This window comes from Dipodomys spectabilis, unplaced genomic scaffold, assembly GCF_019054845.1.
Source record: "Dipodomys spectabilis isolate Male_0828 unplaced genomic scaffold, ASM1905484v1 ptg000094l, whole genome shotgun sequence".
Lineage (NCBI taxonomy): Eukaryota > Metazoa > Chordata > Mammalia > Rodentia > Heteromyidae > Dipodomys > Dipodomys spectabilis.
The window spans coordinates 9,074,051-9,095,688 of NW_024870771.1; the positions used below are offsets into that span (position 1 = coordinate 9,074,051).

At 50.4% G+C, this 21,638-nt stretch overlaps 1 protein-coding gene and 1 long non-coding RNA gene across 12 annotated transcripts in view; one reads left to right on the plus strand and one right to left on the minus strand.

Moving 5' to 3' along the window:
- The window catches only part of Bin1 (bridging integrator 1), a 59,871-nt gene extending 43,897 nt beyond the window's left edge, over positions 1–15,974 (plus strand). For 4 of the 11 annotated variants that reach the window (XM_042685147.1, XM_042685150.1, XM_042685149.1 and 1 more), the window contains 10 exons: positions 125–200; positions 2,656–2,738; positions 6,440–6,587; positions 7,748–7,876; positions 10,641–10,748; positions 12,384–12,491; positions 13,352–13,447; positions 13,681–13,791; positions 14,040–14,141; positions 15,338–15,974. In XM_042685147.1, coding sequence (XP_042541081.1) covers positions 125–200; positions 2,656–2,738; positions 6,440–6,587; positions 7,748–7,876; positions 10,641–10,748; positions 12,384–12,491; positions 13,352–13,447; positions 13,681–13,791; positions 14,040–14,141; positions 15,338–15,445 — 1,069 coding nt within the window. In that variant the 3' untranslated portion in view covers positions 15,446–15,974. The remainder of the gene's footprint in view (positions 1–124; positions 201–2,655; positions 2,739–6,439; positions 6,588–7,747; positions 7,877–10,640; positions 10,749–12,383; positions 12,492–13,351; positions 13,448–13,680; positions 13,792–14,039; positions 14,142–15,337) is intronic. The other 7 variants (XM_042685153.1, XM_042685152.1, XM_042685154.1 and 4 more) reach the window with 7 other exon arrangements.
- LOC122112381 lies at positions 1,108–11,310 on the minus strand. Its single transcript, XR_006148202.1, has 3 exons — positions 11,111–11,310; positions 10,732–10,737; positions 1,108–1,120 (listed from the first exon to the last, which is right to left on the minus strand). It is a non-coding gene; the product is annotated as an uncharacterized LOC122112381 (long non-coding RNA).
- Positions 15,975–21,638: the final 5,664 nt, after the last annotated feature.

Here is a 21,638-nt window from a genome sequence, read left to right on the forward strand (position 1 = left end):
GAGTGCCCAGTGGTGTATATGTATGCTTTCCCAGTGTGTGTGTGTGTGTGTGTGTGTGTGTGTGTGTGTGTGTGTGTGTGTGTGTGGTCATATGTGGTTTTCATCAAATCTCTCCCTCTGGCAGCCGAGTAGGTTTCTATGTCAACACGTTCCAGAGCATCGCAGGACTGGAGGAAAACTTCCACAAAGAAATGAGTAAGGTAGGCCAGGCAACCCTCTGCCTGGGGCCTGTAAGTCATGACACTGGGGCTGAGGGTGGCTGTCAGAGGCGTGGGTGGCGCAGCTGAGCTCCATCTCCTTGCAGGCCTTGGGCACATTGGTGACCATAGTACCTCCTCTGGGCCTGGGTTGAGCCCAGCTCAACTCAGCTGTGGTAGTCCCTATCCAGCCCTCCACCCTCTTCAGTCTTCTTGCCTGGAAGGGCTGGCAAGTGTGGCCCAGCTCCTTTCAGACTGTAAATATTTTCTCAGGTCACCCTGGCAAGGAAGCTCAGGATAGAAATGGTGTTTCCCCAATCCCTAGGAATACAAGTAAATTACTGGAACTGTCTCTCTATCTGTCTCTGTCTCTGTTTGCCTTCCTTCTTCCTTCCAACCCTCCCTTCCTTCTTCCTTCCTGTCTGACTTCCTTTCTTCCTTCCTTCTGTCTTCTTCATTCTATCTTCTCCCTCCTTTTCTCCCTCTCTCCTTCCTTCTTTCCTTCCTTCCTTCCTTCCTTCCTTCCTTCCTTCCTTCCTTCCTTCCTTCCTTCCTTCCTTCCTTCCTTCCTTCCTTCCCTCTCTCTCCTATATTTCTCCCCTCTCCTTCCTTCTCTCCCTCTCTCCCTCCCTCCGTCCCTTTTCTTCTCCCTTTCTCTCTCTGTTTGTAATGGGGTTTGAACTTAATGGCTTGGTATGTATTAGGCTGATTCTCTACCACTTGAACCACTCTTCAGCTCTGTGTTTTCCTGGCTATTTTCATGATAGGGATTCTGTAACTTTTCTGCCTCAGCTGGCCTCCAGCCATGCCCAGTGTTAGCTTTTGGAGTAGTTAAGATCACAGGCATGAATCATTAGTTCCGAGCTTCAATTTTATTTTATTCTCCTGGGATTCTTAAGATGTTGAAACAGACCTGTGTCAGACTTTGCCATAATCTGATCAGCTTACATTTCCATGTTGTGTTAGTTTCATTTCATTCTAACTTTTCAACTGGAAATGCCCTGATCCATGCAGTAGGTAGCTTTGACTTTGTCTCTTGGGCCTAGAGAAAGGAGGGGATGTTGAATTCTGAGTCCCAAGTGGAGGAGGAAACACCAGCTTGGGGCCTTTCCTGACATATGACCCTAACTAGGATTTCCTGCTTTTTAGGGGCTTTTCTCTTCTTCCTGTTTTCCCCTCTTCCCTTCAAAGAGTTCAGGAAACTTATGAAAAGTTGGAAAAACAGAAAGAGGTGTTTTAGGGAGGGTTATTTTTGTGTATAATCAGTCTATGGAAATATATGCCCACAAGACAGTTGTGTATATTTGTGAGGAAGGTCAGCACAGAGGTTCTGAGTAGCCAAAACAAAGAGAAAATATTTCAGGAATGAGAAGCGAAATCTCCTTTTCTGTGCTTTGGGTAAAATCTCTGGCAATTGTTGTATGATCTGAAGACATCTTGGCAAAGTTAGGGTCAGCAGTAAATTTGTGAGCACAATTTTATTTTTCCTGGTTGTGGGGCTTTAACTCAGGACCTGTGTACTGTCCCTGAGCTTTTGTGCTCAAGGCTAGTGCTCTACTGCTCTACCATTTTGAACCACAGCTCCACTTCTAATTTCTAGGTGGTTAATTGGAGATAAGAGTCTCACAGCTTTTCCTGCCCGAACTAGATTTCTGCTTCCTGCATAGTTAGGATTATAGGCATGAACCACGTGCTCAGCTGCAAGTGCAATTTTTTTTTTTTTTGTCGGTCATGGGGCTTGAACTCTGGCCCTGGGCGCTGTCCCTCAGCTCTTCAGCTCAAGGCGAGTGCTCTACCACTTGAGCTACAGCTCCACTTCCGGTTTTCTGGTGGTTTATTGGAGATAGGAGTCTCACAGTCTCTCCTGCCCGGGCTGGCTTTGAACCGTGATCCTCAGATCTCAGCCTCCTGAGTAGCTAGGATTACAGGCGTGAGCCACCAGCGCCCGGCAAAATAAATGTGATTTCTTTTTTGGGGGAAGGGGGGTCCGGTTGTGGGGCCTGAATTCTGGACCTGGGCACTGTCCCTCAACTCTTCAGCTCAAGGCTAGCGCTCTACCACTTGAGCCACAGCGCCACTTCTGGCTTTTTTTTTTCTTTTTGCTTATGTGCTGTTGGGGAATCGAATCCAGGGCCTCATGCGTGCAAGGCAAGCGCTCTACCACTGAGCCACTTTCCCAGCCTGCAAGTGCAATTTTTAAGGAAAAAGTGCCACCAGGTCAAGCTATGAGTGGTGTGCTGAGAAAGCCTTAGGAGTAGCAAGAAAAGATGGCCCTAGCAATGATAACCCTGTCCTTTCCCCGCTTTTGCCTGCCTGGGTGTGGCATGCTGGTCCCAGCTCCCAGTGGTGATGAAGCCAGGGTTGGGAAAGGAAGAAACTGGTATCTTGGGGAAGGTATGGCTTCTTGGTGGCCCTGGAGCCCCCCACCAGCTCTTTCCTGACTGCTATTTTCCTGCAGCTCAACCAGAACCTCAATGATGTGCTGGTCAGCCTGGAGAAGCAGCATGGGAGCAACACCTTCACAGTCAAGGCCCAGCCTAGGTGCGTGAGTGCCGGCAGGTGGGCAGGGTGGGACTATGCCATGTCTTCTCTTTCCTGTGGGTTGGCCCCAGAGCTCTGAGGATCTTCCTGTATTGGCCTTCAACTCAGGAGGCAGAGGAGATCAGGTCACTTGTCTTCTGGAATCTCATTCCTAGGTGGTATTGCTGGAGGAAGGATTGTTTGGGGGAGCCTGCAGGTCCCTGAGTCAGTGCCTCCTGTTTGGGTGGAGGCGAAGTTTAGCTCTGTGCGGCCAGGGCTGAGTGTTCCTGGCAGGGGCAGTCTTTCAGCGAGCTTGAAGGAACTCTCCAGAGCTGGGTGCAGACTCTGCCTCTCCTCTGGAGGCCCCAGTTCCAGAATGGTGTACTGAACCCTGGCTTCTGTCCTGCCCAACCCCTCAGGAGCAGCTGCCAGGAGGTTCCCATTTCCTGAGGGGAAACCACAAGGAGCGGGGCATGCCTTCTGCTTCTGGCTGAGACCCAGAGGAAACACAGGCTTTCTCTTCCTTTCTATGTGTGTGTGTGTGTGTGTGTGTGTGTGTGTGTGTGTGTGTGTGTGTGTAAGAGAGAGAGAGAGAGAGAGAGGAGGGAGAATTGGAGTGAGTTTATGAGAATGAGTGCAAGTGACTGGATGTGAATGTGCATAGGAATGTTTGTGAGACTGAGTGTGTGTGGGGTGTGAGTGTGTGTGTATGAGCACATATGCTGATGTCTGTGTATGGGGGTGTGAAGATGTATGGATAGGGTGTGTGTGGAGGAGTGAGCACTTGTAGGAATGTGTAGATGGGGGTTTAAGTATATAGGTATGTGTGTATATGGGTCTGTGTGACCATGTATGGGTTGTGTGAATGTGTGTGTGTGTGTGTGTGTGTGTGTGTGTGTGTGAAATATGTGGAACGTATGTATGGATGAGTGTGTCAGTATATGTGTTACATGTATGAGAGTGTGTGAGTGAGTATGGTGTGTGTGGAGGGTGTGAGGTGAGCATAAACATGAATGGGGTGTGTATATGGGTGTTTGTGTGTAGGTATATAGATGTGTGTATGAGGGGAAAATGTGTGTGTGTGTGTGTGTGAGTACAGGGTATGTGGTGTTTGGAGTGGAAGTGAGTGAGTGTGTGGTTGTGTGGTGAGTGCATGTGGGGTGTTGACACATGTACATATCAGCGTGCAGAGAGCTTTGTAAGCCTGGCCTTTCTATGTGTTTGTAAATGGAGCAACGGCCATTTGCTTGAGAGACTACTGAGATGCTGCCCAGGACTAAGGATTTCAGTGAACATTGTTGCTCCTGTGTCCCCCGAAAATATTATAATGAGTGTGGCCGAGGGGCCTGCAGGTGCCCTGAGGCATTAGAGGGGAAGGGTGGAATGAATAAGGCCAAAGGTGAGTCTGTGATCACTGAGGAGGAACAGGAAAATGTGCAGGCCGGGTGAGGGGAGGGGCATCCAGGGCAGTGTAGCTGGTCCCGCAGGAAAGGGGTCCGAGGGAGGCAATGCAGGCTTCTCATCCTGCGTCCCACCAAGGTGGTCCAAAGGGCAGCCTGGTTCACCTGGTGGCCCCTGATTCCTGGCCCCTTTCTGGCTGTCTGGCCTGCTGGCAGGGTGCCTGTCCCATTCCTCAGTCTCTTGGAGCCCCACAGGCTCTGTTTGTACCTAGCAGCTTCACACAAGCCCTGGCTTGTGTGGCTTTTGCCCTTTGCCCTCCTCTGCCCAGAAGAGAGGAAGAGGAAGGGCCAACCCTCTACCTGGCCATCCCCATGCCCATATGCCATCCATCCCCACAGAAAGAAAACTAAACTGTTCTCGCGGCTGCGCAGAAAGAAGAACAGGTACCGCAGAGAGTGCAGTGCCACCCTGGTCTCAGTGCCCTGCCCTGCTCTGCCCATGCATGTGCCCTGCTGCCAGGGCCCACTAACTCCTAACCCTCCCTCCCCCGCACGAGTGTGGGGTCGCTCTGGGACAGGCTGTGTGGCGTGTGTGTGGGAGGGGCCTGAGGAGTGAAGGGTTGCCAGGAAGGAGGAGGTGCAGAGCACGCATCTGCGGTTCTGCTCCAGTGTAGTACAGTATTCTGCGCACACTGGTAGCCAGCTCTGGGCTGTTGTTGCCTGATGGCCAGTGACTTTCAGGTGGAGAAGGTAGCAGGTCAGGAGGCCTAGAACAGCCAGAAAGGGGGACGTCGTACATCGAGGTTTTAAACATCACCTGTGTACTCATGTTTTATGCTGCAGTGTATTCCTTAGGGAGGCAAATTTATTCTGATAAAACACTAATCTACTTTTTGTGTGTGGGTGCTGGTGTTTGGGCTTGAACTCGGGCTAGGGCACTTTCTCTTAGTTTTTTTTTTTGCTCAAGGTTAATTCCGTAGCACTTGAGCCACAGCTCCACTTCTGGCTCTTTGGTGATTAATTGGAGATAAGCCACCTGCCCAGGCTGGTTTTGAATATCAAATATCTAGTCCTTAGATCTCAGCCTCCTGAGTAGCTAGGATTTCAGGCTTGAGCCACACTACTCTAAATAAGCCCAGCTCTTACTATGTTGTCAGTTCCTATTGTCCTCCTAGATCTGTGTACCACCTATATTGTTATCCAGCTGTCTGCTGTGGGGTTTGAACTTAGGGCTTGGTTACTGTCCTTGAGCTTTTATCCTCAAGGCTAGTGCTCTACCACCTTGAGCCACAGCTTTGCTTCCATATTTCTGGTGGTTAATTGGAGCTGAATGTCTTACAGATTTTCCTGCCCTGCCTGGCTTTGAATGGCAATCCTCAGATCCCAATCTTATAAGTAGCTAGGATTACAGGTGTCAGCCACCAGTGCCCAGGGCCACTCTTGAGTACTTGAATGTGGCCCTGTGACTAAGAGGCTGAGCTTGTAGTGAAGTAGACTGTGGGCTAGTGGCTATTGGATGGCACTGTTCTACAGTTGTCTTATGTAAGTGCAGAATTGTATCCTCTGCACACCCTTGGCTCTGTGATTTTCCAGGAGGACCCTGTCCTCTTCTCTGGCACCTGCCATCCCTCCTCGGTGAAGCCATAGCTCTTTGGTCATCCTGACCCTGCTCAGGGCCTCCTGTGGTTTTTTGATGGTTCCCAGGGTGTATAGTTAGAAATAGTTACTGGGCTGAGAGAACCAGGGAGTGAAAGTCTGGAGACCCTGAGGGTGCTGGGTGATGGGCTGTGGTCCATCTACGCTAATGGGTAGAGATGGATAGAGAGGCATCCCAGAAGGCTGTGAGGCAGTTGGGGGAGTGTCCTAAGTGGAGGGATTGGTGAGTGATGTGGTAGAGACTTACCTTGCCTCTAGAATGTAGAGTATTAGCTTGTTCTTGCTGTGGCTCTCAGTCCTGTGACTTTGGATGGAGCTCAGTGAGACCTTGCCTCCAGGCAGGTACAGGTCCCGCCCTTTATTACTACCTCTTTCCCATAAAGAAACACAACTTCACACAAGGATCTGTGGGCTCACACAAACTCACATGTAAACGCGTCTAAGTATGTAATTACATGATGTGGACATATGCATGGGCAGTGTAGGGTTCACAAGGCTTGCACATGTACACACGTACATGGATCCACAGGGCTCATACATGTACAGCCATTACGTTCCACAGGCATCCTTGGATACCTGTGCACAATCCTATTCGCACAAACCTTGTTTATCCCCTCTCACACCATGACCTGACATTGGGGTGCTTTTCCTGTCCTGCCTCCACAGTGACAACGCCCCTGCAAAAGGGAACAAGAGTCCTTCGCCTCCTCCAGATGGTTCTCCTGCAGCCACCCCTGAGATCAGAGTGAACCACGAGCCGGAGCCAGCCAGTGGGGCCACACCTGGGGCCACCATCCCCAAGTCCCCATCTCAGGTAGGCGTGATGTCTTTGTGGTTTGTTTCTTCTCTTCCTCTGCCTCCTCTGTCATCTCTTGAGGAGCCTGGGCCTGGGTCTCTGTGGGCTTCACCCAGCCCAGCTGGCTCAGTGGCCCTTGTGTGCCTCAGAGGGCATATGTATCTGTGTCTCTCCAGATGCCCCTACATCTTTCCTGCACTGCAGTGCCCTCCTGGCCTCTCTCTTTTTGGCCTCTTGGCTGCTTGACAGTTCCCCTGTCTTCCTTTTCTCCCTCCACAGATTCTCTGGGCCCTTGGCCCCCAGAGTATCCAGTCTGTCCATGCCTTCCTTTTCTCTTTGGAAGGGGCTGAGGGAGGACCCTCATCTGGTGGCTGTGCAGGACCTTGAAAGGCACAGCAGGAGGAAAGGCTCAATGAGGAGTGGGGCGCTAGGGGCCAAGTTTGGGTCTCCAGATGGTTCTGTCTCTACCCTGCCCTGCCTCATCTAGCTCTAGTAGACTCCCTGTGAACTGGCAGCTGAGTGGGGATGGAAAAGACATGACCTTTAGCTTGAGGATGCCAGTGCGAAGGGCAGTGGGCACAGTTTTGTGCCTAGATGCTTTTTAGAGGCTGGACCTTGTGCCAGCCAATGCCTTCTACTCCCTAAACCACCTCATACAGCGAGACTGTTAGCATTGCATTCCACATGGGAGGGAGCCCAGGCTTGAGGCCGAGACCTGCCTGAGGGCTCCACATGTCTGGCAGGGGCCTGGTTTCATGAGCCAATAGCCTGGCCCAGAGTGGTAGAGGGAGGTCCTGTGGGAGGGCAGAGATTGGCAGGGGCAGGGGTGTCCTGGCTGCCTGTCAGCCAGGAGTTACCTCCTAGGTGGGTAGGGCCAGACTCTCCCCTAGTGTGCCCTTGAGACATACTTGTTTTTCCTTCTTTTCTCTCCTCTTTCCCTCTGTCTCCTCTCTCCTTTCTTTCTGCACAGCATCTCTGGACTTCCTGCTTCAGTGTCCTTCCTGGGGGTGGCTTGCAGTGTCTGTCTGGGGCAGTGACTCTTTGTCTACTCTTCTTTAGCGGCTTGGGTAGAGCCATGACTTGGGGTGTGACTAACCGTGCTTTGTCTGTCTCCCTACCCCCGTGATCTTCTGTGCTTCCGGTATTCCCCCGTGCCCTTTTGCCCTGCCAACCCACAGCTCCGGAAAGGCCCACCTGTCCCTCCGCCTCCCAAACATACCCCGTCCAAGGAGGTCAAGCAGGAGCAGATCCTCAGCCTGTTTGATGACGCGTTTGTCCCTGAGATCAGCGTGACCACCCCTTCCCAGGTCAGCCGCAGCCACCGCGGCCTTGTCTTTTCCCACTTCTTGCTCTCTTAGAGCATGCATGGCCTTCATCCATCCCATGGCCTGTGCTTCTGTCTCAAGAGTCAAGAATCTGGCCAGAGACATTGTCCTGAGCCTCCTTCCTTGACCCATCCATCCTTCTCATTTTCCATTGGCCTTTCCTCATCATTGTTCATCCATCTCTGAGCATGCACTGTGGCCACATTCAGGGACAGAGATGAAAGGTGTCCCCAGTACCACCCAGGGGTGACAGTTAGCTTTCAGATGGCTTTATGATGTGATTCATGCTATGGAGAGCTCAGGACCGTTTGCCCTGTTGAGGTTGTGTAGCTTTAGCCTGAGGAAGCAGTGATAGGCCAGGAAGATAATAGAGGGGTCAGGTGTTAACAGTGAGCTGCTGCTCATCAACTCCTAGAGAGGCAAATCATGCGTGCTCACAGATGGATAAGAGGAGAGCCAAGCAGAGGGAACAGCATTTGGGGTAAAACACTTGTTAGCACCAGAGTGAGTACACACGCTGTCAGATCAGCTCAGGGGTGACACGGTTTCCTGGGATCCGTTGAGAGCTTTCCTCCTATGGAGGTGGCCAGCCCAAACTGTGGAGGACTTGGCTAGGTGCCCTGGGGTTGCTGGGCTCTGCCTGGGTACCCTGCCCAGGAGTCTGTAGCCTCTTCCTCCAGCAGGCTTCTGCTCTTGGAGACCTGGAAAGGTCTCTGAAGGCATGTGTGGGGGTGGGCTTGGGGAGGGTGGGTGGGTGGGCTTCTAGTCCTCATGGAAGGACTTTGTGTTGGAAATAGGAACTTTAAACACAAAATGGCTTGAGGAGCCGAGGGCTCCCAGCAGTCCTGAGGGGAGGGCGGCACAGAGGTATGTAGTATGGGTGGGGATGGAGCCTTGCTTGCCCAAGATCACCTGTGTCTCTGGGGCACCTGGGCAGGTGATCAGTGTGTGTTCAGACAGAGAAGACAGGAAGAGGGTTAGCAAATAATGAGCCACGTACTTGCTCCACTTTGCTTGGCTTTCAGATACCCTGTGGTAGTAGAGTCACTGCTCCCGTTTAACTAGTGAAGGTTCTGTGACTACAGACTGCCCCATCTAGGCTCCATCTGTGCTTGTCCCTCACGTCACCACATGCTTGCTTTGCTCTTGTGCCTATTCTCAGCGAGCTGTTTAGGGTGGGAATGCCATTTGTGTTGGGTGTACTGCATGGGGCAGGGATGGGCTTGTCTTCCGTGCCCACAAAGGTGCCAACAGTCTTCTGTGCTGGGTTGTGGTGAGTAGCTTTTGTCCTTGTGAGGAAGGAGTCTCACTCTTACATGGTGAGGGGTCCTTGCCTGGGGGGAGGCCTTCAGAAGATGGTCTGGGCTCTGGCTGATGAGCACCCTTTACAGCAGCTTAGTGCTGCTATTGGGTTTGGCTAAGTTCAGAGAAGCGAGGGAGGGTTTTGTGAAGGTAGAGTTGTGGAGAGATGCCCACCTTCAGTGGGTGAGAGACACTTAGTGGTAGGCTGGCTTCTAAGGGTTCTGAGTGCTTAATCTTTAGCCCCCTGGTTCTGGGGAAATGTGTCCACTTGACCTGGGCTCTAATGGAAGACCTGTTGCTATGGGTCCTTTGGTCCCTAGTGTTCTTAGGACTGCAGAATCATCTCTGGGGAGCTGCTGGCCATACTCCTAGGCCTTGGATACTTCTTGATGGAGACCATTGGGTGGACACGAGCCTAGTGCACCCTCTTCCCTTCAGTGCTGGGTACCCATCCAGAGCAGGTGGAATTGGGAAGCTGTTAGCTGGGCCCACAGGTGCTGGGCCTCCCAGAACCTCATGTTAAGCTGTAAAGGGACAGTCTGAGTCACACCCCTCTTTGGGATCTGGGCAGAGCCCTCCCTGGCCCTAAAAAGGACAAGTACATACAAGATGAAGGCTTGAGCCCAGCTATTACCTCGTTGAAGGCAGAAGCTTCCTTGCCTCCCTCCAGCTTCTGCCTATTGAGTCAATCATTGCTGCCCCCTCCAGAGCTTCCCATGATTGTCTGGGAGGCTCTGCCTACTTTGTGCACACTGCTGGGTTATGATCACTGAGGCCTTCAAGAGTCCTGGGGTAGCTGCACTGGGCGGTGGTGGTGCCGCAGTTGTGACCCAAGTACTCCCAGTGGTGCTGAAGCCCTCAGACACTGGGTCCCCACTTTTAAGATTAGGCCCTGAGGCTATGTAGGCTGCTCCTCAGCTGGTCCTGACTGGTAGATGGGTGTCAGCACAAGGTGACCTGGCTGAGGAGCCCAGGAAAAGATCCTGGGGTCTTCTGGTTGATGGACCAATGTGGTCATGTCCCACTCAGACTGTGGCCTGGTACTGCTCTTAGATTTCAAGGGAAAGGATAGTGGGGCTTGTGAGGGGCTGAGGGCAGAGAAGGGTATGTGTTGGGAAAGGCCACACAGCCACTGACAAAGGTGGGAGAAGGCTGGAGTCTGGCCCAGTCCTTGCAGGGTGGCTGCCCCCAGCAGGCATGCTGCCAGTGATTCCTGCTGTCCTCGTGATGAACTCCGTGTTGTGCTTGTCTGTGTCAGGGATGTGGCCATGGGTAGTTGTGTGTGTGTGTGTGTGTGTGTGTGTGTGTGTGTGTGTGTGTGTGTGTGTGTGCCAGAGCCTGGGGTGTGCATCCATGTGTGTCCTCTGTGTGAATTGAAGCTACTTACTAGCCTAACTGCAGTCACTAACTGCTTTCTTCCTCTGCTGCTGCTGCTGCCATCAAGTTTGAGGCCCCCGGGCCTTTCTCGGAGCAGGCCAGCCTGCTGGACCTCGACTTTGACCCCCTTCCTCCTGTGGCCAGCCCTGTGAAGGCACCCACACCTTCTGGTCAGGTTGGTTGTGCCCAGCACTGCCCATAGTCCACACCAGCCTCAAGACTGGGACCTGCACTTGTATTTTCCCTGTGCTCTTGGCCCTGTAGGCCAAAACCAGGCCCAATTCCACTCATTGTCCTTCATCTGGTATCCTGCTTGTCGACCCTCATCACTCTTTCAGGTGTAGAGAATACAGCAGGCCCAGACCAGCCAGTGACCCTCAGGAGAGGGTAAACTGAGTGTGTTCTGTCCCTTCTGGTCACCTCAGATCTTGCCTCTCTGGGCAGCCACCCTGTGCTGGGCCTCTGTGATCCAGTGTCTGTTGATGGTCCCTGAGGGGCTGGGCCGTGTGCAAACCTCATAGCTGAACTGGGCAATACTGCCCTGGGCCTGCTGGGGCTGGCGTGGGGGGATGGTGGTGGGACTGCTGGTGCCCTGTCTAACCTTAACCCATGTGCTGCCTCTGTCCTTCTCCCCTGCCTGCTGCCCAGTCTATTCCATGGGACCTCTGGGAGGTAAGCTGCTTGCTCAGTTCCCCACTCTGCCCCGTGGGGTGGCTCTTCTGCATGCCCAGCCCTTCTCCCCACCTAGGTGATCCACTCACATGGCACCCTCACACACGGGGCCCTCATTTCCTGTTGATCTGCTGCTTTTATGGTGTCTGTCAAGACTAGGGTTCTAAGCTGAGTGCTGATAATCCTACTATCCAGGAGGCTGACATCTGAGGATCTTTAGCTTCAGTTTCATTCTTATCTTCAGTTTAATCAGCCAAAGGCCATAAGTGATAAAATGCTAGCCTTGATTGAAAAAGTCCAAGACCCAGTACTGGCAAAAATAAAAAAAAAATAAAATAAAAAGACTAGGGTCCTGCTTGACAGGCCCAGTTTGCAGGGCCTAAAGGTATTTATCTGTAGATGGTAGCCAGCCTGTCACCTGGGATTGATGGAGAGTCCTTGTGTTGGGCCGAGAGGCCTGTGAGGCAGGAGGGCCTCTGAGGGAGAGATTTTGGGTGGGAGGATGCACAAGATGGTGTTACAGAGCAGTCTGGCAGTGTGTGGAGGGAGAGTTGCTTGAGTGGCAGGAGAGGCAGGGTGGGATCCAGCTTTCCAAGAGCAGAGGTATAAGTTCAGCCATGCAGGCCAGGGGCTACCATCGCCCAACATCTTAGGATGAGAGAGAGACTCAGGGACTTCTGGGAATGTACTCAGCAACTTGTGCTGGTGGACCTGGAATTCCTGGTCTGGCTCTTGGGATATAGGGGGTGGGCCAGACAGGTGCCTGTGAAGCCCTGGGTGTGGCGGGGAGTGGGGGAAGGGGCGGAGCTCAAGAAGTTCCATGAGAGCTATATACTCTGGGCAGCCTGAGAAAGCAAGGTGAGCATGAGCTCACAGGGGCATGGGTGATGAGTGGATTTCGGCTGGTGCAGAGTGCCTGTTGGTATCTCAGCTGCCTGTCTCTCCTCGGTGATGAAAGGAATGAGGGATCAGGAAGGAGGTGACCCCACTGATTGCTCATCAAATATACCTCAGGCCTCCAGATTCCTGGCCAACACTGGCCATTCATGCCAGTCTTCTCTTGTCTTGTACCCCTGCCCAATCTCTCTTCCACCCGGCCCCACTCCTTCCTTGCTCTCTCCTGGTGGCCTGTCACTAGCCCGCAGAGAGTCCGGCTGGCAGCCTGCCTTCCAAGGAGCCCAGTGTTGCCGAGGGCACCTTTGCTGTGGCGTGGCCCAGTCAGACAGCCGAGCCGGGGCCTGCCCAAGTAAGTGCCTCTGCCCTTTGCCTCTCCATCTGGATTTGTCCCCATCTCTGGCTGTGTCACAAGGATGAAGAGCCAGAGGAAGGGGTGCAGGAAGGGGGCAGGCAACTGTGGGTCCAAGAGTGTGGATGCCGAGTCAGGAGGCCACAGTACAAATGTTACTAGAAGTGCCCAGGGCAAGTGAGCCAGGGGATAGTCACATCCATCCTCTCCTGCTCCCCTCCCCCAGTGCAGGCTCCCTGAGTGAGCTAAGCGAAGCACGCACTGATTTGCGCTAGGCATTTTCCAGAATTTTCTCATTTAGTCTTCAGTATAACTTTGTAGCTAGAGACTTTCTCTCTTGTCGAGACTAGTAAGATGGGGACTGGGATCAGGTTAGCCCAGCTGTGGACCCTTGCGAGGGTACCATGGTAACTGCTATGATTTAGGGTCCATGGGGGAGAAGACATTAGCTCCGGCTAGGCAGAACTACCCTGAGTGTATAGGGTGAGAGCAGATGTCTGATGACAGCCCCAGCCAACCTGGAGGGGCTGGAAGGATGGACAGGAGGAGGGATGGTGAATTCTTGGGGTTTAGAGGGCAGGGTCTATGAGGCAGAGTGGGGGGGCCTCGTTAGGGTTTCTCTGAACATTATATGGCATGCCTATGTCTGCCAGCAACCTTTCTCCAGCTACGGCCTATGCTGGACTGTCTGCTTTGCAAGGGCTCCCGGATTGTGTGAGGTACTTGTCAACTCTGTACCCCCAGGCCAGCCAAGCCGACGTCCCTGGCCTTCCCACTGGCACTCTTGTGGCCCGTTTCCTGTGTCATGGCCCGAGCATCCCTATCCTGTTCTTGACCCCTTACTGGCATTTATGTTGCAGCCAGCAGATGCATCCGAGGTGGCGGGTGGGACTCACCCTGCGGCTGGAGCCCAGGAACCCGGGGAGACGGCAGCGGCGGCAAGTGAAGCAGCCTCTGTAAGACAGCAGGGACCAAGCCCTGTCTTTTCTTCCTTGCTGTCTGTCTGTCCACCTGCCGTCTGTCCAGTACCTGCCTATGGCTACCTTGTGCTCCTTGCCGGTGCAGTGGCTTCCTCCTGGAGATTGGGGCAGGCTCATCTGCACCAGGCACAGATACTCCCCTTCCTCTCCTATGACCTTGGCCCTCCCTTCACTGCCACCTGTACAGTTGACTTGTGCCCTGTCCTCAGAGCTCTCTTCCGGCTGTGGTGGTGGAGACCTTCCCGGCAACTGTGAATGGCACTGTGGAGGGCAGCAGCGGGGCCGGGCGCCTAGATATGCCTCCAGGCTTCATGTTCAAGGTGAGTCCAGGCTAGCTCATCCTACAGCCACTGGCCTAGGCACTTTGGGGGTTGAAGTCACCACTGTTTACAGTGAAGCTTCTGAGCCTGGGGACCCTGTGATTTGCCAGTACTGTTCCTACTCTACCCTTTCAGTTTCCCATCTGGCCATGAGCCCTCATAGCCATGCTATACCAGGATATACTATAAGACCTCTTGGCCTGTGCAGGTTGGAGTGCTCCAACCTGTGCTCCCCACAACTTCTGTAGGTGCAGGCTCAGCATGACTACACGGCCACTGACACAGATGAGCTGCAGCTCAAGGCTGGTGATGTGGTGCTGGTGATCCCTTTCCAGAATCCTGAGGAGCAGGTGAGTAGGATGTGGTCCCAACATCTGGGCTGCACTCGTAGAGATGACCAGCAGGTGGCAGCAGAGATCTACCATCATCCATAGGCTTCCGTGTCTTGGCCCATCAATTGCTTTTCCTTCTTCCTTCCATCCCTTTTCTTTCGCTCTCATCCTGGCCTCTCTTCTCTGTCTTCCTTTCTCTCTTTCCCACTGGAGGCCTCTGTTACATCCCTGGTGTCCTATGTGCTTCCTCCTTTCTTTGGGCTCTGTCAGTTTCCTACATCATCTTCTGCTTTACTTGCCTATGCCCCAAGATATGCCTACTTCCCAGGATGGGGCCCTTCTTGCCCAGGTCCCTTCCTGAGGTGTCTCGTCTTCAGGGGACAGAGAAGATGCTGAGTGTTAGCTCACATCAGCCCAGCTGCCATTTTCTACCTGGCCCTGCTCTGTCCACACAGAACTGTGGGTTTTCCACTTGTGGCCCCAGCCTAGCCTCACTACACACACACCCAGACTGTATTGGCTGCTGGCCTTTTTATGTAGTTCACTTCTAAGGGTAGCCCCTAGCTGGGCCTGGGCTGGCATTCAGTGTGGTCCTGCTAAGCTTGGGCCTGCTGTTTTTGCCCTTGTGGTTGAGGGTACTCAACAGAGTTCTCACTCTAAGTGCCCATGACCTTTTGTGGGGTGTTGATGGTACCCACATGGATGTTTGGGTTCCCCTCCACCTTGTTCAGGCACTGAATGCCCACTGGGGTTCAGTGGAGGCCTAGTTGGCCTCCTGCTTTCACAGGTCATTGTGAATGAATGGTCAGAGTAACCAAGGGTGGGCGTGCGTCTAGCTGGGTCTAGGATGAAAGCCATCTTGAATGGGGTTCCTGAGCTAGGGCTTGGGGATTTGGGGAGGGATGAGCCACAAAGCCACAGGGACTTGGTGCTCACTTGAGAGAAGTCACTGGGCCTGGGATTGTTCAGACCAATGCAGAAGTCAGGCTGCCAGGCTGCCCAGGTAGAGGGCTGAATCCATTGATTGGGCAGGCTGGCTTCTGCAAGGTGGTGAGGGTCTTGGTGCACATGAGGAGAGCACTGACAAGAGGAGGTGTTTGAGAGGCGGACTGGAGGGAAAAGAAAAGCCAGAAGTAGACTGTCCAAGACCTAGCAGATCCTGCAGTGCCATCGTCCTCCAGCCCACTGTGACTTCGATGCTCTCCTTGCCCCAGGATGAAGGCTGGCTCATGGGTGTGAAAGAGAGTGACTGGAACCAGCACAAGGAGCTGGAGAAATGCCGAGGTGTCTTTCCTGAGAACTTCACGGAACGTGTGCAGTGACAACGAAGCTCTTGCAGCCACCTGGGCGTGTGAAGACCGCCTTTCCCGGAAAATGTGTGTTTCTTTTTCCTTCTTTTTGTTTTTCTCCCTCCCCCCTTTTTTTTTTTTCTTCTTCTTCTGTTTTTGTTTTTAAACTTTTGAAATGCAAAGGGAAACGGAGAGAGGAGAGACCTGCAGCCAAGTGGTATTCTCTCAAAGACTAGGTTGTTTTTCCAAAGAACCCAGCCCCGGCTAGTCCGGTGGAATTCGCCAGTGTTCCTGAAGCTGCTGTGTCCCCTAGTTGAGTTCTGGTGTCCCTGCCCACACCCGCATGTGTGCCCGGCCACGGGGCGGGCTGGGGGACCCCAAGCCACCACTGTGCTTGCCTGAAGCTTTGGCCATGCCACCTGGGCAAAGGTCCTCTTCTCCTGGCAGCTGCTGTGGACGGGCCGGGTACCATCCCCATCTGGCCCTGCCCCGCAGAACATCTGTGTGCTGTTTGAAAATAAACCCTAGTGTTCCGAACAAAACAAGAAAAACAAACAAAAACCTGACAGAACCATCCAGAAAGATGCACGTGTGTTTATTTTGCCTCGGGGGATCTTGGGTGTGAGTGGGAAGGGACCGGGTTGTCCCACGCTTTATATTCAGCATCTGTTCCCTGAGGTCCCTCGGCCTAGGCAGTGCTGCAGAACTGGCCATGGACCCCACACCTTGACCCAGAGCCTGTGCCCTGATGGTCACTTGGCTCATCACTTAGAGCCCAGTGATGTGCTTGGGTGATAAAGCTCTGAAAGGCCAGCTCTGTGTCCAAAAGGCCCCTGGGCTTGCCCCAAGTGAGTTTAATACACATGGGGTTTGGGGGGGTGGTGTGGTCAGGAGGCAGGACTTGATTATACAGCAGGAGAGGCCTGGGGATGTCCAGGGATCTGAGTAGTGGGCTGAGGTGAACTTAGTGCTTTGCCCCGGACTCTAGCAGCGGCCCAAGTCTGTCTGGGGAAGGACATTGGGCCTGCGGGGCCCGCTCTGCTCTCTTCTTATAGTTCCTATGGTTGCACCCCCAGTCTACAGTTCCTTGAGGGACCTACCAGGACATCAGCAGCAGCTGGAGCTTTCTGGAAGCTGAGGGCATTGTGTGGGGTCAGGAACCAGCATGGATTTCCAGGTAGATGGAGGTTTTCTCTGTCTCAATCAGGCAGGCAAGACAGACAAATATTAGGATCCAAACCTTGCATTAGGCAGCAAGACTTAGGCCCTGTTATTGGCCGTGCCTTGCTCTGTGGGTGGCGGATGGTGCTGGTCCTGCCACCCAGACCTTCTGTTGTAATAGGAGTTAAAGCAGCGGAGAACTGTTCACCTGCTTTGGGAGCTGCAACTCTTCCCTCCCTTTTTCTTTTCCTTCTGCCTGTTTCTTTCCTTGGGGCAGCTGGGTCTGGAGTCCATATCTGGTCAGCTCTATTCCTTCTGGACAGAGGGTATGTGTGCACCAGGCCATTCAGGGTTATGCAGTAAGGGCACCAATATGAGTCTTCAGTGTTATTTCAGCATGGAAAAAACACATTTTCTTTCTTTTTTGTGTGCCAGTACTGGGGCATGAACTCATGGCTTGGGCATTGTCCCTTAGCTTATTTGCCCAAAGCTAGCACTCTTTATCACTTGATTCATGCCTTTGCCTCTGACTCTTTGGTGGTGACTTGTGAGATAAGATTCTCACAAACTTTCTTAGGCTGGATTTGAATCCTTCGATCACAGCCTCCTGAGTAGCGAGGATTGCAGGCATGGGCCAACCATGCTCGACTTTTAATATGCTCTCATTAAGAACATTATCTAGGAAAAATAATCTGCAAGACTTGAGACTATATCAGATAGTGGCTTTGAGCTTCACCCTCAACCCTCAAAAGGATTCTGGTCCTTGAAGTTAGGCTAATTGGGGAGGAAATGCCCTGCTTTGTATCCCTGCTTGACTGAGAGCTGCATTTTCTCCCCATCATCATCATCACCCCCAGGCATTTACCCAGTGTTTCCCATGTGCCCTGCTCATGTGTTCCTTACATCGGTACACTAAGAGGATATGGTTTTCACAGAGAAGTGTCATGGAATGGGCTGAGAAGTTTCTGGAAGGTCATCCTTCATTATAAGTTGATGACTCATATCTGTGGTTTCAGGGCAGTGTTGCCCACACAGTGAGCTACTCTCACTGCCCACCTGTGTTTGTGCCCATTGGCACCTTGAATGCGAGGGGCCTTTAAGTGGAGCTTTTTCTCTGCTTTCTCCACATTGCCAAATGCATGGCATAATTTTCTCAGCCTTGTCCTAATGTGGACTGACTCACTAAGCCCAAGGCAGGGGATAAATAGAGGGAGAAGAGAGAGAATAACTACTCCACACAGGGATACAACCACCATATAACCCTTTCCCTTTAAAGCCTCTTGAAATTGTTCTGAACAATACTTCCTACTTTGTCTCTGGATCATCATGATCTCCAAAATTTACTATTGACCAGCAAACACTGAGTTCACTTAGGTTTGGCTGGGTTGTTCATGTGGGTGCAGCAAGAATGTTCATATTGGCCATCGGGAGAACAGCAGCAACTTCTCAGGTCCTGGGGTAGTTGGTTCTGTTTGTGTGAAGAAGCCCAGCTTGGATGTTTGTTCTTGATTTGGGTGCTGGGCATCCACACATGCTAGCCAAGTGCTCTACTCCTGAGCTATACCCCCAGCACCTCAGCCTGGATATTTGCTAGGAATCTGAGCCCAGGGTTTCACTGCATACTTATACTTCTGGATGATTTTCTTCTCAAAAAGTTCTCAACTTGGGTAATGTTCCTGGACTGTAAGAAACTATGAAGCTGAGACTTGAAGTCAGGAGCCCAGAGTATTCTCCCTGCAGGACCTTGTGACATGAATTTTATAGATAAAGTGGCTTATCATATGTTATCAGTTGAGAATCATTCCCAACTAGGACTCTCGGATATGCCCTTACTGCATAGTTTGCACCAGCAAAAAAGAAGGCATTTCCCTTTTAAGTCTATGAAAATAACTTTATGCTAATGAGAATGGAAGGTGATTAAGTTCAGAATCTAAGAAGTCAGTGAAGTACAAACCACTAAAATATATTTCTTTTCAAATAGCACAAGTGAAATCTGTTACACTGCAGGCTGAAAAAGAGAAAAGGCTTCCTTCAAGATCTATAAACAAAAGCTTTAATAAGACACCTAGACATCTTTGCTTCACACTAGGGCTAAAATTGCATTGCTTGCATTCAATCCTTTTGATCAGTCTCCATGCTCCGGACCCCAGCCAGTAGCTTCTTTTGGGAAGCTCTGCTCTGATCTGAGAGGCTAAGATCTGAGTTCCCTGTTATTCTGTCTCAAGTCAGACTACTTGTCTGCAGCAAGTCTTTGTCAGTTCAAGTCTTTGTCCCCATTTACAGCTTACAGAGACCCTCTCAGGAGCTCTTGGCCTGCTCCTCTCTTCTGAGGATATGGTATGCAGTTGTAGCTTAGGATAAATCTTACAGATTCCCAGACTGTGAACTAAACTAACTTAAGGAATAAGATCTGTGGCTAATTCATGACAGCAAGCAATAATACAAAAATACAGAAGAGGACAATTTTTTATCAAGAAGCAACTATTTCATAAGTTTTGATCAGTGTTTCCTTAAGGGTAAAACTTTACAGACACAGCCAAGCATGGGGCACACCTCCAGAGCCTTCCATACAGCATGCGATGTCTGAAATATTTATGGGATGGTCACTTTACTCAGTCTTAATCTAGGGAAGGCTGAGCATCTTTTAGATGTGACAACTCTTCCCAGACAGTGCTGATTAAAGAGTAATATAATTACATCAAACATCTCTTTTTTTTCTCTTGTTCCATAATGGAATAAACAAATCTTTGTGAATTTCTAGAGGCTTCTAGCAATTTTCTAAAAATGTTTTAAAGATTAAAACTTTATTTTATGGTTACTAGATTCAAGATCTGACTTCCAGTAGGAAAAATTAAGTTTTCAGAGAAGATGTGAGTAGTTGGCTTTGAGGGTTATCGGGGGCACTCTAAAACAACTCTTTTTCTAAAAATAAGTTCTTTATTGTAAAAATACTGTACAGAGGGGTTACAGTTACATGAACAAGGTAATGAGTACATTTCTTATCAAGCCTTGTTGCCTCCTCCTTTTTTTTCCCCCTACCATCCCTTACCTCCCACCTCCACAACTACACTCCCCCCCTCACCACCTAAATTGTGAAGTTCGTTTTTCAACATAGTGTCTCGTACATCTCATTATTACAATGGATCAACCTCTATCCCTATTTAAACATTTTGTTTTTTCCCTTCCCCTCCCCAAATTATACTGACATCAAATACAGCAAAAACGGGTTATACTGTGGGGGAGGGACACGCAAAGCAACAAAAAAATCACATGGTACATTATAAATACATTAGAAACAATAGAAAGAAAGAAAAATCCACTTGTGTTCCTACCTTGGGGTTCATTTGCTTAACATCATCTGGTCATATGTACATAGCTTTTGACCTTTTCTGCTTGTCCCAGACATATACAAGTTATTGCAAATAAGGGAAACCATGGGACCTACATTTCTTTGGGTCTGGCTTACTTCACTTACTATAATGTTTTCCAAGTCTTGCCATTTCCTAACAAATGGGGTGATGCCATTCTTTCTGATGGAGGCATAGAAAATTCCATTATGTATGTATGTATGTATATATATACATACATTTATGTATATATATATATATATATATATATATATACACACACACACACACCACATTTCTTGCTCATTCTTTCAGCAATAACAAATACTGAAGTAAACATAGAAGGCAAGATGATTTTTAAGAGCCCAGACATTTTTCTGGTGGGACGTAGACAATCTGCTGTCTTAGCAATGGATTTGAAGAATAATCTTTATGACTGTCATTGAAGGTCATCCATTCTTGCCTCTTCACACACATGCGTGTGCACACACGGACACACACGAGTTATATTTCCTTATCTATCTAAAGGAATGAACTTCTCTCTCTCAGCAAAACCCAGGGAAGTGGGCAGCAGGCATTTCTGTAGAGCAGAAGAGTGCAGGAATACACCTCTCTTTACTCCTGAAGCTGAACATGCAAATATGTCCATCAACTTGACCCAAAGATAAAAAACAGGGCATAGAAATAAGCAGCAAATCTGGGTGTTAGTCTCATGCCTCTAATCCTAGCTACATGGGAGCCTGCGCTCAGAAGGACTGTGGGAAAGAAAGATTTGAAGACTTAATCTCAACCAATAACTGGGGGGGGGTGGCATGTGCCTGTCATCTTAGTTCCATGGGAGACTTGGATAGAGAATCATAGGTCCAGACCAGCCTGGGGAGAAAAAGTCAGTGAAACTTCACCTCAAGCAAAGAAGTGGGGTGTAGTAGTGCATGTCTGTCATCTCAGCTACTGTGGGAAGGAAAATATAAGAGGATCTCGATCCAGTTTGTGCCTGGCAGAGGTGAGACACTATCCTGAAAATAACTTGTACAGAAAAGGGCTGGTGGTAGAGCACCTGCCTAACAAATATGAATCTCTGACTAAACCATAGTGTTGCCAAAATAAAAACCATCAAATCCACACAAACTTAAATTTATGCTTAGCAGTCTGTATTCTATTTTGTTTAAACATTTACCTAGGTATGTAATCATCGTTCATTAGCTCCATTTCATATCAGTCCAAGGTTTTAAGTTACCTAAAGGTCTTGGGAATGCCTTTAATTTGGTACACTACAAAGCAAATTGTCCTGATAGTTTTGTTTGAATAATGACTCAGTTCAAAATAATGCAATTTTAAAGTTAGCGTAGCCATAAAATCATGTAGTGATGTAAGGGAACTCAGTCACAAGAAACAGAGAAACCACCCCTTAAGAGGCTGAATTGTGAGTCTTTATTGGCGAGCTAGAGGACGGCTGGTGGACTCTTGTCTTAAAGACCAGCAGCAGTGATTGCAGCTAGCACAAAGCCTATCTAGACCAAAACCACACAAGGTGTGAGGAATTAAACCTAACAGAAGTATTATACACAAGCAAAACAAACAAATGAGGACACTTAAACCTAACAGAAGTGTTCAATAAAGGCAAACCATCTAGGGAAACAATCAGGGGAAATCAAGGGCCAGTTATCTAGAGAAAGCATAGACCCAGTCTCCTTACTTCAGTAGGAGTAACATTAGTT